Genomic DNA, 18,090 nt, shown 5'->3' with positions numbered 1-18,090 from the left:
GCATCGGGCTCCCTGCTTGTGTTCACGGGAAGCCTGCTTCTCCCTCTCCCCCTCCCCCTGCTTGTGTTCCCTCTCTCGCTGTGTCTCTGTCAAATAAATAAAATCTTTAAAAAAAAAAGCATAAGGAGGAGGATAATCTATTACAGTTACTACTCTTTTTTTCCCCATTCTGATGTTCTCCTTTCCTTTCTGATGTTTCAAGCCTTTATCATTTTCTTTCTATTTAGAGAACTTCCTTTATTCATTCTTTATGGGTAAATTTGCTAGCAACAAAATTCCTTAGTTTTGTCTCACCGAAGAATGTCTTTGTTTCCCCTTCATTCTGGAAAGATATATTTTTTGCAGGACATAGATTTCAAGGTTGACAGTTCCTTTCTTTCAGTACTTGGAAAGATGTTATGCCACTTCCATCTGGCTTCCAGGGTTTCTTTTTCTTTTTTTCTTTTTTTAAAGATTTTTAAGTTTTTATTTATTTGACAGAGAGAGAGAGAGCAAGAGAGGAAACACAAGCAGGGGGAGTGGGAGAGGGAGAGGCAGGCCTCCAGCTGAGCAGGGAGCCCAGGACCCTGGGATCATGACCTGAGCCGAAGGCAGACGCTTAACGACTGAGCCACCCAGGCGCCCCGCCTCCAGGGTTTCAAATGAGAAATGAGAAATCTGCTATAATCAGAATTGGTGTTCCCTGTAAGAAAGGCATTACTTTGCTCTGGATGCTTTCAAGGTTTGTTTTTTTGTTTTTTTGTCTTTAATTTTTACAAGTTTAATTACGTTGTTTTGGAAGGGATTTCTTTGGTTTGTCCTGGTTGGGTTCACTTAGTTTCTTAAATATGTAGGTTTATACCTTTTGCTAATTTGGAAAGTTTTCAGTCATTATTTATTCAAATATTTTTTCAGTTCCTCTCTGTTTCTATATTTTTGGTACTGCAAATGATGCAAATGTTAGCTCTCTTGTTACAGTCCATGGATCCCTGAGGCTATATTCACTTTTTTGGGTCTGTCTTCTTTCTGTTGTTCAGAATAATGCTCCTGATATTCCTCAATTCCTCAAATTTACTGATTATATCCTCTGTCATCTCCATTCTGCTATTGAGCCCATTTAGTGAGTTTATTTCAGTTATTCTTTCAGTTCCATAATTTTCATTTCATTCTTTTTTATAACTTCTATTTGTTTGCTGAGATTTTCTATTTTTTCGTTTCAAGAGAATTCATAACTGCTTGTTGAAGCATGTGTGTGATGGCTGCTGTAAAATCCTTGTCAGATAATTCTAACATCTGATTCAATTTAGCGCTGGCATTTCTCAATTGTCTTTTCTCATTCCTGTTGTGATTTTCCTGGTTTTACGTATAATGAATGATTTTGTATCATACTGCAGACACTGGATATTATGAGACTCTGGATCTTATTTAATCATCATTTTTTGGCAGCCATTGCTCCTGTTGAAGTTTAGCACAAGGGCTGGGTGGGTGTGTATATTCAGCTTTTTGCTGAGCCCCACTGACACCTGCCCAGTGAAAGTGGGACACCAACTGGCCCTGCTTTGCTGCCTCTGATTGAGGGTGTAAGATCAGCCCCTGCTGGGCTCTGCTGGCCCCAGGGAGAGGCAACAGAAGGTAGACTCTTGCTGCTTTGTTGCTGTTGGGTGAGGGTAAAGCTCAGCTCTTCAATGGACCTTTCTGACTCTGGGGCGGGGGGGGGGTGGGGGGCGGTGAAGCTGGTCAATAACCGTCTGCTTTGCACTGATTTGTCAGGTCTCATTGCTGCTGGGTGGAGGAGACTCAGCTAGAGGCAGGACCCTGCTAACACTGTTGTGGTTGGGAACTGGATTGCCACCTGATTCTGTCGGGTGGGGCATATACATCAGTTGCCTGCTTGGTCCCCCTGAAAATACAGGTGTAGTGGTGTGCTTTTTCTGTTGGTGTTTGGTTGGAGCAGGGCAGGTATTGCCAAAATGGTTTTTTGTGGTTAGGCCACCTTCTCTCCAGTCCTTTGGCTGCGGGAACAGGATCTTCTTCTTGGAGCTCATTATTGTGTGTGCCTGTGCCAGGCTGAAGGTTCCTACAGCACCCTGCCTGGACATATGGGAGGCAATAAGGAAATCCAGGCATTCACCACCATGTTGTTTCACAGGCCCGATGTTCCTAGGCAGTCCGCACTTGGCTCTTTACCTTTCAGAGTCTTCCTATGCTTGTCATTGTGTTATGTCCAAGGGTTTTTAGTCAGAAGAGGGAGGACCTGGGAGGAATGGGACTTCTCTCTCCCCCTTTTTTTTTACTTAAACAGAAGAGGTGGTTAGTAGTCAGAAAATAAGCCTCTAGTTAAACAGGCAAAAATGAGCCAGTTTACAACTAAACTGAAATTGGCCACAGTTCTAACGAGTGAAGAAAATGGACTGAACAACATCTTTTGAAGTTCATACAAAGGATTTGCATCTATCTATAGTCACTGATTCTAATTTATTTTTATTAGAACATTTTCATTCTACAAAAGGTCTACATGAGAATCCAGGGGCAGTTTTGTCACGCATGTGACTAGCCATCTATTGGATGTTCACATCCCCCGAGTGGAATTTCAAGTCTTTCTACTACTGCCTAGCAATTACTACTTACAGTGTTCTAGCAACAGAGAGAAGTACGTTTTCCGGGCTCCTGCTGGACTGTTTACTCTTCTTTTCTTTTTTATGTATGCTTATATATACACATACATATATATGCATATGTATATGGAGAGAGAGAGAACATACAAAACATGCACACATCATAAGAATACTTGAAGAATTTTCACAAAGCGAACATACCACGTAACCAGCCCGCATAATCTAAAACAGGAACGTCTCCAAAGCCACTGTCAAGGCTTCTTAGTCACCAACCCTTCCACCCTCACAGAAAGCCACTGTTCTGGCTTCTAACACCATAGATTACTTTTATTGGCTACTCTTGTTTTTTTAAATTGAAATATTTTCATTGAGATAGTGGTAGATTCATACATAGTTTTAAGAAATAATACAGAAAAATTCCTCATACTCTTTGCCCACTTCTCCCCAAATGGTAACATTTTATACAAATACAGTATAAAGTCCCAGCATACTGACATTGCTATGATCCACCTATCCTATTCAAATTTCCCACTTTACTTGTACTCATTTGTGTGTATGTGTGTTAAGTTCAATACAGTTACCACCAGAGTCAAGATACTGAGTAACTGCAACACTGTCAGATCCTTGTGTTGCCCTTTTATGACCATACCCATTTCCCTCCCATGATCTCCTCTCCCCAACTCCCAGCAACTACTAACCTACCCCGCATTTCTAAAATTTTGTCACTTCAACATGTTGTATGAATGGAGTCTTATGGTATGTAATCTTCCGTAATTGGCTCCCCCCCCCCCAACATGAGTACTCCTTCTTAACATGTTTGGAAAGCTTCTCTTTAGAAATTTCCATCAGTTTTGGGGCACCTGGGTGGCTCAGTTAAGTGTCCAACTCTTGATTTTAGCTCAGGTTATGATCTCAGGGTTGTGAGATCAAGCCCCACGTTGGGCTCTGTGCTCAGCACAGAGTCTGCTTAAGATTCTCTGCCTCTCCCTCTGCCCTTCCCAACCCCCCCCCCCGCTTGCTCTCACTCTCTTTTCTAACAACAACAACAAAAAGAATATCCATAAGTTTTACTAGAGACCATCAAGCTGTACCTCCTCTCTAATGGATGGATTTAAACTAGTGCCTCTCATGCTTCTCATCTTTTAAAAACCTTAGGGCAAATGTTTATCCTTGAATAAGCATGCCTAGAGAAAAATTACCCTGATTAATGCTGCTTCAAGGTGACTTATGGGAGATGAGCAAAAGGATTTTTTGTAAATAAAATTCTGATCCCAAGATTTATTAGTAGTATGTTTTAAGGAAAACAACGGCTATGATGTCCATTTACTATATAAACTTTATCTCATCTAGGCATGTTGAAACTCAATGAAGCCTGGAATGGTATTCCAGGTAGCTCTAAAACTAACTTGCTATATTTTTTATTCTAATAAAAGGTAAAACTCATGTAGTAAATGAAACCACCAAGATAGAAGATATCTATTAAGAATCCCATTTGTAGAAATTCCTTAAAAAAAAAAAAAACTTCTGTTATCAATAATTCTATGGTCTACTTAATCTTTTTCTCTACTTTTGACTTACTCTATTGGTAAAGTACCCAAAGTAACAGGTTCTAATTTTCCAAAAAGGTCAAGTTTGTAAATGCCTGGAAAGTCACTCGTCTGATAAAACGTCACCTTTCTTGTACAGAAACCTATATTCACTTTTACTCACCTGTTCTCATATTGAAATTTTGCCAGTATGTCTTTGGCCTTGGTGTGACTAGTGAGCTGAATGGCCATGGACACCTTAGAGAGAAGTGGAGCATGGACCCTTATGACTCCTTCCGGCACGTCAGACTGCCAATGAGGAAAAATTTAGTACATTCTGTCAAACTAGGATGAATACCATTTTAATGACTGCATTTAAGAGAGATGAAAATCAGTGGCAGTGTGAATTAGGAAAACATGTGAATGTGATCAGTATTTAACCAGAATGAAACACTGCTTTCTTTTTAACAGGAGATTCACTAAACTTAACCTGGGATTTTACTCTTGTTACACACTTAAGGCCTTGCTATAATGCCTTAAAATGAGAGAAGTAACACTAGGTTATGACAAAATCTCATGTTTCTATCAGTTCATTTCCTTGAACTGTGCCCTAAATAAGCTTACTTTAAGCAGAATTCTGTATTTCAGTATATTTTAAGATCAACCTTCTGGAAAATTTGAGAATCAATTAGAAAATATGGCTTTTTAAATATCGTTTTTCTTTAGTTAATAACAATGATTGGGGGCCCAAGTTGAATTCCAAGTGAGCACTTAAAACTTGATCCCTCAAAGTATGTGATAATACTCTGATGAGCAGTGTATGGACTGTTCAGTATCTCTGCTTTCATATGACAAGACTGGCCTGCAGACCTACCATGGAGCTCCTGTTAAGTGAAATAATCATAATGAATGGCATGGTCTAACAGAAATTTCTGTTTTGTCAGGATTGACTGGAAAATTCCTTTTGTTTCCAAATTTGGAATATTTTTAAAATTCATTATCTAGATATGAATAGAAATAAATTTCTATCTGAGGATCTGGCTAACTCCTCAGGTAATCATTTTAAATTGGAACATTCTCAAAGGATGGCATGGTTGATATAGAAGGTTTAAGTTAAAGTGACTCAATATATACCCTAAAAGGAATATATTATGGGTTGAACTGTGTCCCCCCCAAAAGATATTTGAAGCATAACCCCCAGTAGCTGAGAATATAACCTTATTTGGAAATAGGGTCATTGCAGTTGTAATTAATTAGCTCAGATGAGGTTGTAATGGAATACGGTGGATGTATATCCAATATGGCTACTACTGTTCTTATAAAAGAGACACAGACACACACACTCAGTGTGTAAAGATGGAGGCAGAGATTGAAGTGATGTATCTACAAGCTAAGGAATATCAAGAATTGGTGGCACCACCAAAAGCTAGGAATGATGTCAAGAACAGATCCTTGTCTCACAGCCTTCAGAAGGAACGAACTAAGCAGATTCCTTGATTTCAGACTTTTAGCCTGCAGAACTGTGAGAGAATAAATTTCTAATATTTTAACCTACCTAGTTTGTGGTAGGAAACTAAGAGAAAATATTTTAAAATAGGGTCAGTTATTATGGTACTTTTATACTATTACCAGTAAGAACCAGGAGAGCATGCCAGGATGTTGAGGGTGATGGACCTTGGGGGGAGGCTACAGGGTGTCGGGTCATTGGAGCCAAGACTAAACTCCTAAAACACTGTTCTGGGTATTTCATGTCCTTCCTCTTCCAGTGCCACCTCCCCCCACCCCCACCCCAGAAACCTGTGTAAGATAAATTCTACCTTCCTGATGCTATTACTGAACCTGTGATCGTAACAATCACATTTTCCCTATAAATTCCTACAGTATTCACACTTGTGTACAGGCTGCCTAACCATACATTTTGAGTCATCAGTTAGTTGACTCTCTCCCTATAATATTCCTTCATATGCCACATGAAATGTGTCCAGTATGAAGGATAGATCATGACCAAAATTGTACATAGGCATGATAGATACAGCCAGAGAATACCATGTAGGGAGTTAATAAGAGAGGAAAGGAAATTATTTGTTTTCTTACCATTCTTCTCGAAGAGGGTGATTTTTGCAGTACCTTTGAAGTCTTGGGGCTTATAACCTAAAACAAAACACATTTAGTCCTCAGGATTAATGTTGGGAAAATAAGTACATGCTGCTCTTGGAAGTGTAAACTGTTAACAATCTTTATGGAAAACATTCTGGAAATATTTATCTAAGTATAAAATGACCAAACAATGCTACATCTGTAAGTTTATCCTACAAATATACTTCACTTGTAAGAAATAACATATATACAAGTTTGTTCACTAGTGCATAAATCTTATTAGCAAAAGACTGACACAATCTAACTGTTCAACAATATGGGATTGCTTACATAAATTATGATGTATCTATGGAATACTGTGCAAAAGAAGCAAAGAAGGCTTTGTAGATTGATAATGGAATAATGATATGGAATAATGACCATGATTTTTTAAGTCAATAAAGCAAGACACAGGACAGTATCTCATGTATGTTACCATTCATGCAAAAGGGAAGAACACTGTCAAGAGTTCAGGTCAGCTACACTCCATGGTGTTGCTGCCTCAGCATCCATTTTGTTTGGCCAAGCATCCTGCAGGGACCTTAAACTGACAGTAGTCCCTCATGCAAGCCCATGCCCTAGACATAAGCCCATACAGTCTCAAGCAATTCGTGGAGTCCTGATATGACTTCCTTGTAACCTGCATGATCAACAGTCTCCCCACCTCCCAGGGTCAACCCCTTGTGTGCCCCTTAGATAAGACCCCTGTGGAGAGCACCAAAAAAACACTCTTTTGGTTTGGATTGACCAATGTGGCCTTAGCCTGGGAACCCCAAATCACTGCACTAATGGACCTTAACAAAGAAATGTGCCCCAGGTTCTATGGCTCTGTCTGCATCCTGCCTTGACCCGCCCATATGACTCCTTGAGGCATGCCTTGTACTTCCTCCAGAACCTGTGAATACTAAACTTTCCTATTTCAATTTCTCTTATGGCTTGGTGTTGAGCTGTGTGTGATTGACCATCCAGCACCCTGTGCTCCACATAACATGTTAATGTAACAAAGTCATAACAAACAAACATATTTGTTTACATGTGCAGCATGCCTCTTTGGAAGTATATACATCTGGATGTTTTAGGGCACACCCATCCTATCATTGGTGATATTATTTATCTCCAGGAGAGGAAGTCAGAGGTGGCCAATTTTTATTCTAGTGTTTTGTACCTTTTGAACTTTGTAACCTGTTAATGAACTATTCTAATCAAAGTTAAGAGGTAAATACATGGTATAGTACAACAGAATTGAAAAAAGACTGTTTCTTTAAGTATTTGCTTCCATGGTACTTATAAACTTTATTTTTTTTAAATGTTTTTATTGTTATGTATTAATCACCATACATTACATCATTAGTTCTTGATGTAGTGTTCCATGATTCATTGTTTGTGCATAACACCCAGTGCTCCATGCAGAACGTGCCCTACTTAATACCCATCACCAGGCTAACCCATCCCCCCATGCCCCTCCCCTCTAGAACCCTCAGTTTGTTTTCCAGAGTACATTGTCTCTCATGGTTCGTCTCCCCCTCCGACTTACTCCCCTTCATTCTTCCCCTCCTGCTATCTACTTCTTTTTCTTTTTTCTTAACATATCTTGCATTATTTGTTTCAGAAGTACAGATCTGTGATTCAACAGTCTTGCACAATTCACAGCGCTCACCATAGCACATACCCTCCCCGATGTCTATCACCCAGCCACCCCATCCCTCCCACCCCCCACCACTCAGCAACACTCAGTTTGTTTCCTGAGATTAAGAATTCCTCATATCAGTGAGGTCATAGGATACATGTCTTTCTCTGATTGACTTATTTCAGTCAGCATAACAACCTCCCGTTCCATCCATGTCGTTGCAAATGGCAAGATCTCATTCCTTTTGATGGCTGCATAATATTCCATTGTGTATATATACCACTTCTTCTTTATCCATTCATCTGTCGATGGATATCTTGGCACTTTCCACAGTTTGGCTATTGTGGACACTGCTGCTATAAACATTGGGGTGCACGTACCCCTTCGGATCCCTACATTTGTATCATTGTGGTAAATACCCAGTAGTGCAATTGCTGGATCATATGGTAGCTCTATTTTCAACTGTTTGAGGAACCTCCATACTGCTTTCCAGAGTGGCTGTGCCAGCTTCTATTCCCACCAACAGTGTAGGAGGGTTCCCCTTTCTCCACATCCCTGCCAGCATCTGTTGTTTCCTGACTTGTTAATTTTAGCCATTCTGACTGGTGTGAGGTGGTATCTCATGGAGGTTTTGATTTGGATTTCCCTGATGCCGAGCGATGTTGAGCACTTTTTCATGTGTCTGTTGGCCATTTGGATGTCTTCTTTGGAAAAATGTCTGTTCATGTCTTCTGCCCATTTCTTGGTTGGATCATTTGTTCTTTGGGTGTTGAGTTTGATAAGTTCTTTAGAGATTTTGGATACTAGCCCTTTATCTGATATGTCATTTGCAAATATTTTCTCCCATTCTGTCGGTTGTCTTTTGGTTTTGTGGACTGGGTCTTTTGCTGTGCAAAAGCTTTTTATCTTGATGAAATCCCAATAGTTCATTTTAGCTCTTGCTTCCCTTGCTTTTGGCGATGTTTCTAGGAAGAAGTGGCTGCGGCTGAGGTCGAAGAGGTTGCTGCCTGTGTTCTCCTTTAGGATTTGGATGGACTCCTGTCTCACATTGAGGTCTTTCAACCATTTGGAGTCTATTTTTGTGTGTGGTGTAAGGAAATGGTCCAGGTTCATTCTTCTGCATGTGGCTGTCCAATTTTCTCAACATCATTTGTTGAAGAGACCGTCTTTTTGCCATTGGACATTCTTTCCTGCTTTGTCAAAGATGAGTTGACCATAAAGTTGAGGGTCCATTTCTGGGCTCTCGATTCTGTTCCATTGATCTATGTGTCTGTTTTTGTGCCAGTACCATACTGTCTTGATGATGACAGCTTTGTAATAGAGCTGGAAGTCCGGAATTGTGATGCCGCCAGCTTTGCTTTTCTTTTTCAAGATTCTGCTGGCTATTCGGTGTCTCTTCTGGTTCCATACAAATTTTAGGATTATTTGTTCCATTTCTTTGAAAAAAGTGGATGGTATTTTGATGGGGATTGCATTGAATGTGTAGATTGCTCTAGGTAGCATTGACATCCTCACAATGTTTGTTCCTCCAATCCATGAGCATGGAACGCTTTTCCATTTCTTTGTGTCTTCTTCAATTTCTTTCATGAGTATTTTTATAGTTTTCTGAGTACAAATCCTTTGCCTCTTTGGTTAAATTTATTCCTAGGTATCTTATGGTTTTGGGTGCAATTGTAAATGGGATCGACTCCTTGATTTCTCTCTCTTCTGTCTTGTTGTTGGTGTATAGGAATGCCACTGACTTCTGTGCATTGATTTTATGTCCTGCCACTTGACTGAATTCCTGTATGAGTTCTAGCAGTTTTGGAGTGGAGTCTTTTGGGTTTTCCACATACAGTATCGTATCATCTGCAAAGAGTGAGAGTTTGACTTCCTCTTTGCTGATTTGGATGCCTTTTATTTCTTTTTATTGTCTGATTGCTGTGGCTAGGACTTCTAATACTATGTTGAATAGCAGTGGTGAGAGTGGACATACCTGCCACGTTCCTGACCTTAGGGGAAAAGCTCTCAGCTTTTCCCCATTGAGAATGATATTCGCTGTAGGTTTTTCATAGATGGCTTTTATGATATTGAGGTATGTACCCTCTATCCCTATACTGTGAAGAGTTTTGATCAAGAAAGGATGCTGTACTTTGTCAAATGCTTTTTCTGCATCTATTGAGAGGATCATATGATTCTTGTTCTTTCTTTTGTTAATGTATTGTATCACGTTGATTGATTTGCAGATGTTGAACCAGCCTTGCAGCCCAGGGATAAATCCCACTTGGTCATGGCGAATAATCCTTTTGATGTACTGTTGGACCCTATTGGCTAGTATTTTGGTGAGAATTTTTGCATCCATGTTCATCAAGGATATTGCTCTGTAGTTCTTCTTTTTGATGGGGTCTTTGGTTTTGGGATCAAGGTAATGGTGGCCTCATAAAATGAGTTTGGAAGTTTTCCTTCCATTTCTAATTTTTGGAACAGTTTCAGGAGAATAGGTATTAATTCTTCTTGAAATGTCTGATAGAATTCCCCTGGGAAGCCATCTGGCCCTGGGCTTTTGTTTGTTGGGAGATTTTTGATGACTGCTTCAATTTCCTTAGTGGTTATAGGTCTGTTCAGGTTTTCTATTTCTTCCTGGTTCAATTTTGGTAGTTGATACATCTCTAGGAATGCATCCATTTCTTCCAGATTATCTAATTTGCTGGCATAGAGTTGCTCATAATATGTTCTTACAATTGTTTGTATGTCTTTGGTGTTGGTTGTGATCTCTCCTCTTTCATTCATGATTTTGTTGATTTGGGTCATTTCTCTTTTCTTTTTGATAAGTCTGGCCAGGGGTTTATCAATCTTGTTCATTCTTTCAAAGAACCAGCTCCTAGTTTCGTTGATCTGTTCTACTGTTCTTTTGGTTTCTATTTCATTGATTTCTGCTCTGATCTTTATTATTTCTCTTCTCCTGCTGGGTTTAGGCTTTATTTGCTGTTCTTTCTCTAGCTCCTTTAGGTGTAGGTTTAGGTTGTGTATTTGAGACCTTTCTTGTTTCTTGAGAAAGGCTTGTAATGCTATATACTTTCCTCTTAGGACTGCCCTTGCTGTATCCCAAAGATTTTGAACCATTGTTTTCATTTTCATTGGTTTCCATGAATTTTTTTAATTCTTTAATTTCCTGGTTGACCCATTCATTCTTTAGTAGTATCCTCTTTAGCCTCCATGTATTTGTGTTCTTTCTGACTTTCCTCTTGTGATTGAGTTGTAGTTTCAAAGCATTGTGGTCTGAAAATATGCAGGGAATAATCCCAATCTTTTGGTACCGGTTGAGACCTGATTTGTGACCTAGGATGTGATCAATTCTAGAGAATGTTCCATGGGCACTAGAGAAGAATGTGTATTCCGTTGCTTTGGGATGGAATGTTCTGAATGTAATGGTGAAGTCCATTTGGTCCAGTGTGTCATTTAAAGTCTTTATTTCCTTGTTGATCTTTTGCTTAGATGATCTGTCCATTTCAGTCAGGGGGGTGTTAAAGTCCCCCACTATTATTGTATTGCTGTCGATGTGTTTCTTTGCTTTTGTTATTAATTGCTTCATATAATTGGCTGCTCCCATGTTAGGGGCATAGATATTTACAATTGTTAGATATCTTGTTGGATAGACCCTTTAAGTAGGATATAGTGTCCTTCCTCATCTCTTATTACAGTCTTTGGTTTAAAATCTAATTTGTCTGATAGAAGGATTGCCACCCCAGCTTTCTTTTGGTGTCCATTAGCATGGTAAATGGTTTTCCACCCCTCACTTTCAATCTGGGGGTGTCTTTGGGTCTAAAATGGGTCTCTTGCAGCCAGCATATTGATGGGTCTTGTTTTTTAATCCAACCTGATAGCCTGTGTCTTTTGATTGGGGCATTGAGCCCATTTACATTCAGGGTAACTATTGAAAGGTATGAATTTAGTGCCATTGTATTGCCTGTAAGGTGACTGTTACTGTATATTGTCTCTGTTCCTTTCTGATCTGTGCTGATTTTAGTCTCTCTCCTTGCTTAGAGGACCCCTTTCAGTATTTCTTGGAGGGCTGGTTTCGTGTTTGCAGATTCCTTTAGTTTTTGTTTGTCCTGGAAGCTTTTTATCTCTCCTTCAATTTTCAATGACAGCCTAGCTGGATATAGTATTCTTGGCTGCATATTTTTCTTGTTTAGTGCTCTGAAGATATCATGCCAGTCCTTTCTGGCCTGCCAGGTCTCTGTGGAAAGGTCAGTTGCCAATCTAATATTTCTACCATTGTAGGTTACATATCTCTTCTCCCGAGCTGCTTTCAGGATTTTCTCTTTGTCTCTGAGATTCATAAGTTTTACTATTAGATGTCGGGGTGTTGACCTATTATTATTGATTTTGAGAGGGGTTCTCTGTGCCTCCTGTATTTTGATGCCTGTTTCCTTCCTCACATTAGGGAAGTTCTCTGCTATAATTTGCTCCTATATACCTTCTGCCCCCCTCTCTCTTCTTCTTCTGGAATCCCAGTTATTCTAATGTTGTTTCGTCTTATCGTATCGCTTATCTCTCAAATTCTGCCCTCGTGATCCTGTAGTTGTTTCTCTCTCTTTTTCTCAGCCTCTTTATTTTCCATCATTTGGTCTTCTATATTGCTGATTCTCTCTTCTGCCTCATTTATCCTAGCAGTTAGTGCCCCCGTTTTTGATTTTACCTCATTAATAGCCTTTTTGATTTCGACTTGGTTAGATTTTAGTTCTTTTATTTCTCCAGAAAGGGTTTCTCTAATAACTTCCACGCTTTTTTCAAGCCCAGCTAGTATCTTTAAAGTCATGATTCTGAACCCTAGGTCCGACATCGTACTAATGTCCGTATTGAGTAGGTCCCTGGCTGACGGTAATATCTCTTGTTCTTTTTGCTGAGGTCATTTTTTTCATCTTGTCATTTTGTCCAGAGGAGAATAGATGAATGAGAGAACAAAATGCTAACAGGTTAACAACGTCCCCAGCAAATATACTCTATACAAATCAGAAAAGACCGGAAACCAGGGGAAAAGAAAAGGAAAGCAAGAAAAAAGAAAGAGAAAAGAAAGAAAGAAAAAAAAAAACAAAAAGAAAAAGATTAAAAACAAAAACAGAACAATACAAAAAAAACCGAATATGATCAAATATGATCAGGCTAGTGCATAGATCAGTGCCACACACTAGATATTGGGCGTATTTTAGTTTGTTAGAAAAAAGTGCCTCCTAAAATTTTAAAAGGAAGAAAGACTTATATATATACAAAATAAGGGTTGATACAATGAAGGGATGGAAGATGACTGTAAAGATGAAAATTATAAAAGATTTTTTAAAAGGAATTGATACGATAAGAAGTTTTTTGAAAAAAGAAAGAAGAAGATTTAAAAAAAAAAGGGAGAGAATGTGATCAGGCAGCAGACTAGAACAAAGCCATACACTAGTGATTTAGGGTATATTTTGATCTGTTAGAAGAAACTGTATCTCAAAATTTTAAGGGAGAACAACTTATATATATATATATATATATATGCCAAAAATAAGGGTAACTACTATGAAGGGATAAAATATGACTCTAAAAATGAAAAATAAAAAATGCTTTTTTTTAAAAAAAGGGATTGATAAGATGTTGGTTGAAAAAGGGAAAAAGAGAAATTAAAAAAACAGTTAAAAAAATTAACTTTGAAAAACTAATGAATCATGGTAAAAAAAGCCATGAATTCTATGTGCAGTATTCCCCTAGCGCTGGAGTTCTCCCGTTCTCCTTGATCGGTAAACTTGGTCTTGGCTTGCTGGCTGTTTGTGCTGATCTTCTGGGGGAGGGGCCTGTTGCCGTGGTTCCCAAATGTCTTTGCTGGAGGCAGAAGTGCCCCGCCCCTTGTCGGTCCCAGCTAAGCAAGCTGCTCGGTTTGCTCTCAGGAGCTTTTGTTCCCTGCAAGCTTTCCCTACGGCTTTGGAGGAGGACAGTGAAAATGGCCTCCCAATCTCTGCCCCAGAGGAGGCAGGAACTCGGGGCTCCGCTCCTCAGTGCACCCCCAGAGAAAAGCAGCCAGTCACTCCTGTGTTCCCGGTCTCCGGCCGCACTCCGTGCTCACCTGTCCTGTGACGGAGCATTTCCATCTCTGGCACCCGACCCCGTGTAGAGTCTGCAAACCCAGCAGATCCCTGCGGTGCACTCCTGCTCTGCTCCTCCCGGGGAAGGGAGGGGAGTCTCCCCGGCTCTGCCACTTGTTGGGTCCCTGCTGGAGGAGCAGTGGCCCGACTGGGCCGCGGATCACAGTTTATGGCAACCCCGAGCTGAGAGCCCGCGCCTCGGCTCCGTCTCTGCAGCCGGCTTCCCTGCTCTGATACCTGGGAGCTCTGCTGCACTCAGGCACCCCTGGTCTTTCTTTGACCCCAAGGGTCCTGAGACTACACTGTCCCGGGAGGATTCCACCCGTCGCTTAGCCACTGCAGCGACGTCCCTCCGCGGAGCCAACTTCTAAAAGTTCCAATTTTGTGCTCCACGGCTCTATCACTTGCCAGAAGCGGCCGACGGAGGCCCCCTCCCCCACCGTCTATCCTCCCAAATATCGCCTCAGATTCACTTCTCCGCACGTCCTACCTTCCAGAAAGTGGTCGCTTTTCTATTCAGACAGAGAGTTGTTGCTACTCTCCTCTTCAATCTCCTGTTGAGCTCGTAGGTGTTCAGAATGGTTTGATCCCTATTCAGCTGAATTCTTGAGACCAGAGGAAATCCAGGTCTCCTACTCCTCCGCCATCTTGCTCCGCCCCCCAGACTCTGGTACTTATAAACTTTAAATTCTATTTTTTTTCATATCTCTAATGTTACAACCAAAAAATTAAAATAGCTGACATTCATATAGCATTATACAACTTACAAAAAGTGCTTTTACACATGGTGAGTTGATACTAATGACAACTCTGTGAATTAGGTATCATTACTTTTCTCCCTAATTTATAATATAAGAAAATTGAGGCACAGAGAAAGATTTTAATTCACTGAGGCTACTAGCCCAAAGGATGCAACCAGGGGAGTGTTTAAGTAAGAGAAATGGGGCACCTGGGTGACTCAGTCGGTTAAGCAGCCAACTCTTGATTTTGGCACAGGTCATGATCTCAGGGTCCTGGCATTGAGCCCTGTGTCAGGCTCCATGCTCAGCAGGGAGTCTGCATGAGGATTCTCTCTCCCTCTGCCCCTCCCCTCACTCATACTCTCTCTCTCTCTCTCTCTCTCCCTCTCTAAAACAAATGAATCAATCTTCAAACTTATACTTTTCCCCATCTCTGCTCCCCAGCTCAGTGCCAGGCTTAAAAATAACAGCCTGCATTCTTGGTACAGGTACAGGAAGGAGTAGAATGACTCATTCACAAAGAATTGTAATTCTTTGTTCTGACCCGGTTGGTGGCTCCCCAAAATACTGGTTCAGAAGGCTTGCTTCTATCTTGACTAACTTGGAACCTGACCAGTGCTAAAGTGGTATGATGGTGAAAACATTTACAGGCAAATATTTTAGTTATTGCTGCCTGATGCAGTGGGTATGACTTGGAGAAAACAACAGACTAACTAAAAAGCTTGAGAGGCAAAGCTGGAAACTGAGATTCTTCGGGGAATAAGGGCTTCGAAAAGTCCAAATATTCCTGAGAATCTAGAAAGCCACATGCATGCCAAGGGTTGTGCATGTGTTCAAAAAAGACCTGAAAATAACTTAGGCTGTCAACTTAAGCTGGCTGCCCTTTGTGCTCTATCCAGGCAGGAAGTGAAGGCTCAGGCAGAGTCATAAACTGTCTGGTTGAATGCTGAAGATGCACCCAAAAACCATACAGAGACTTGGAGTTTTTTGGTACAAAATTTAAGAAAATCTCTGTGCAAACATTAGCTAACCACTAAGCTCATGGAGCAGAGATTTCAGTAGCCACATAAAACGATTCAAACTTTACAAAATTAGCTCAGCAGAAAAGTAATTAAACAAACAACAGCTATAACAAGCAGCAACAAACCCTAGAAGAGGGGGAAGAATCTTATTTCCAAAGTTGCCACATTGTAATATTTAAAATGTCCATTCTTCAGGGCACCTGGGTGGCTCAGTAAGCATCTGACTTCAGCTCAGGTCATGATCCCAGGGTCCTGGGATCCAGCCCCGCATTGGGATCGCTGCTCAATGGGGAGCCTGCTTCTCCCTCTCCCTCTGCTGCTCCCCCTGCTTGTACTCTCTCACTCTCTCTCTGTCAAATACATAAAATCTTACAAAATAAATAAATAAATAAAACGTCCATTCTTCAACAACAACAAAAAATATGAGACAGGCAAAAAAAGGTCAAGAAAATATGGCCCATACACAGGGAAAAAGTAGTTTCAATAGTTTCAAAAGAAACTCCTGAAGGAAACCTAGACATTAAAGTTACTAGAAAAAGCCTTCAAATAAGATATTTTAAAAATGTTCAAAGAACTAATGGAAACCATGTTTAAAGAACTAAAGAAAACCATGAGAATTAGATCTTACCAAATTAGGAATATCAAAAAAGAGACAAATTATAAAAAGGAATCAAATGGAAATTCTGGACTGAAAAGTCCAACAGATGAAAAATCCACTAGAAGGGCTCAATAGCAGATTTGAGGCAGAAAAAAAAAAATCAGTAAATTTGAAGATAAATTGATTGAGATTATCCGTCTGAAGAATAGGAAGAAAAAAAACTGAAGAAAAATGAACAAAACCTAAGGGGAATTGTAGGACAATAACCAACATGAAATGCACCAACATATACATAATTAAGAGTCACAGAAGAAGAGAAGAGAAAGGGACAGAGAATATTTGAAGTAATAATGGCTGAAAACTCTCTAAATTTGCTGAAAGTGTTGATCTACCTATTTAAAAAGCTCAACAAACTCCAAATAGGATAAACTGAAAGAGATCCACATCAAGATACATCATAATCAAATTGTCAAAAGACAAAGTATTATTTGAAAGCAGCAAGAGAAAAGCAACTCAGCATCCACAAGAGATTTTCAGTAATAACAACTGATTCCCCAGCAGAAACCATGAAAGCCAGAAGACAATGGGATGACATATTCAAAGTGCTGAAAGAAAAAAAAGCTGTCAAGCAAATTCTATCTGGCAAAACAATCTTTAAAAAATAAAGAAAAGGCCTTCTAGATGCCACCATGCCAGGGCTACCTGTGCCACCCAGTCATGGTTAACCCCTCCATGCTCTTCAATATTGCTGTTGAGAAGTGAGCCCTTCAGCTATATTTCCTTTGAGCTGCTTGTGCACACAGTTCCAAAGACAGAAGAAAACATTCATGCTCTGAGCACTGGGGAGAAAAGATTAGGTTATAAAGGTTCCTGCTTTCACAGATTATTTTGGGATTTATGTGCCAGGGCAGTGATTTCCCATGCCATAATTGCACTGTTGGCAAGTCTATAGGGAGAAAATTGTTGATGAAAATTTCATCCTAAAGCATATAGGGCCTGGTATTTTGTCCATGGCAAATGCTGGACCCAAAACAAATGGTTCCCAGTTTTTCAACTGCAGTGCCAAGCCTGAGTGGTTGGATGGCAAGCATTTGGCCTTTGGCAAGGTGAAAGAGGGCATGAATACTGTGGAAGTCACAGAGCAATCTGGGTCCAAGAATGGCAAGGCCAGCAAAGAGATCACCACTGCTGACTATAGGCAAATCTAATAAATTTGACTTACATTTTCTCTTAACCACCAGAATATTCCTTCTGTAGCTCAGAAGACCACCCCCTTATCCTCATCTGCTTAAAACAGCTTATCATCTCTGTGCTCTTCTTGCTGCAGTTCTTTGGGTTCCATAGTTTCCTTATTCCCCTCTAAGTGCAGCTGAATTAGAATTAAGTTTATGATTATTAAATAAAAACTAAACAACCAAAAAAATGAAGAAATTAAGACATTCTAAGATAAATAAAAGCACTCCTAGCAGAACTTCCCTATAAGAAATGTTAAAGATAGTCCTTTAGGCTGAAATGAAGGGACACTAGACTAACTTGAATCCACATGAAATAACATTAGTAAAGATAACTACATAGGTAAATACAAAAAACAGCATTATGTATTTTTGGCAACTCCACCATTTTTCCTATCTAACTTAAAAGATAAGTGCATAAAGCAATAACTATAAATCTATGTTGATGGGCACATAATTTTTAAAGATGCAATTTGTGGCAATAACAGCATAAAGTAGGAGATATGGGGGTCTATAA

At 40.0% G+C, this 18,090-nt stretch overlaps 1 protein-coding gene across 1 annotated transcript in view; it reads right to left on the bottom strand.

Annotated features, from left to right (window-relative positions):
- ARHGAP28 (Rho GTPase activating protein 28) overlaps positions 1-18,090 on the bottom strand; it is a 209,498-nt gene that overhangs the window by 9,991 nt on the left and 181,417 nt on the right. The window contains exons 15-16 of the mRNA XM_028123945.2: positions 6,215-6,271; positions 4,305-4,429 (exon numbers count right to left, since the gene is read on the bottom strand). Coding sequence (XP_027979746.2) covers positions 4,305-4,429; positions 6,215-6,271 — 182 coding nt within the window. The remainder of the gene's footprint in view (positions 1-4,304; positions 4,430-6,214; positions 6,272-18,090) is intronic.

Source organism: Eumetopias jubatus, unplaced genomic scaffold (assembly GCF_037043125.1).
Source record: "Eumetopias jubatus isolate StellerSeaLion01/CBP00866 unplaced genomic scaffold, mEumJub1_p1.0 scaffold_16, whole genome shotgun sequence".
Taxonomy (NCBI): domain Eukaryota; kingdom Metazoa; phylum Chordata; class Mammalia; order Carnivora; family Otariidae; genus Eumetopias; species Eumetopias jubatus.
This window is presented reverse-complemented; position numbering and strand designations above follow the sequence as displayed.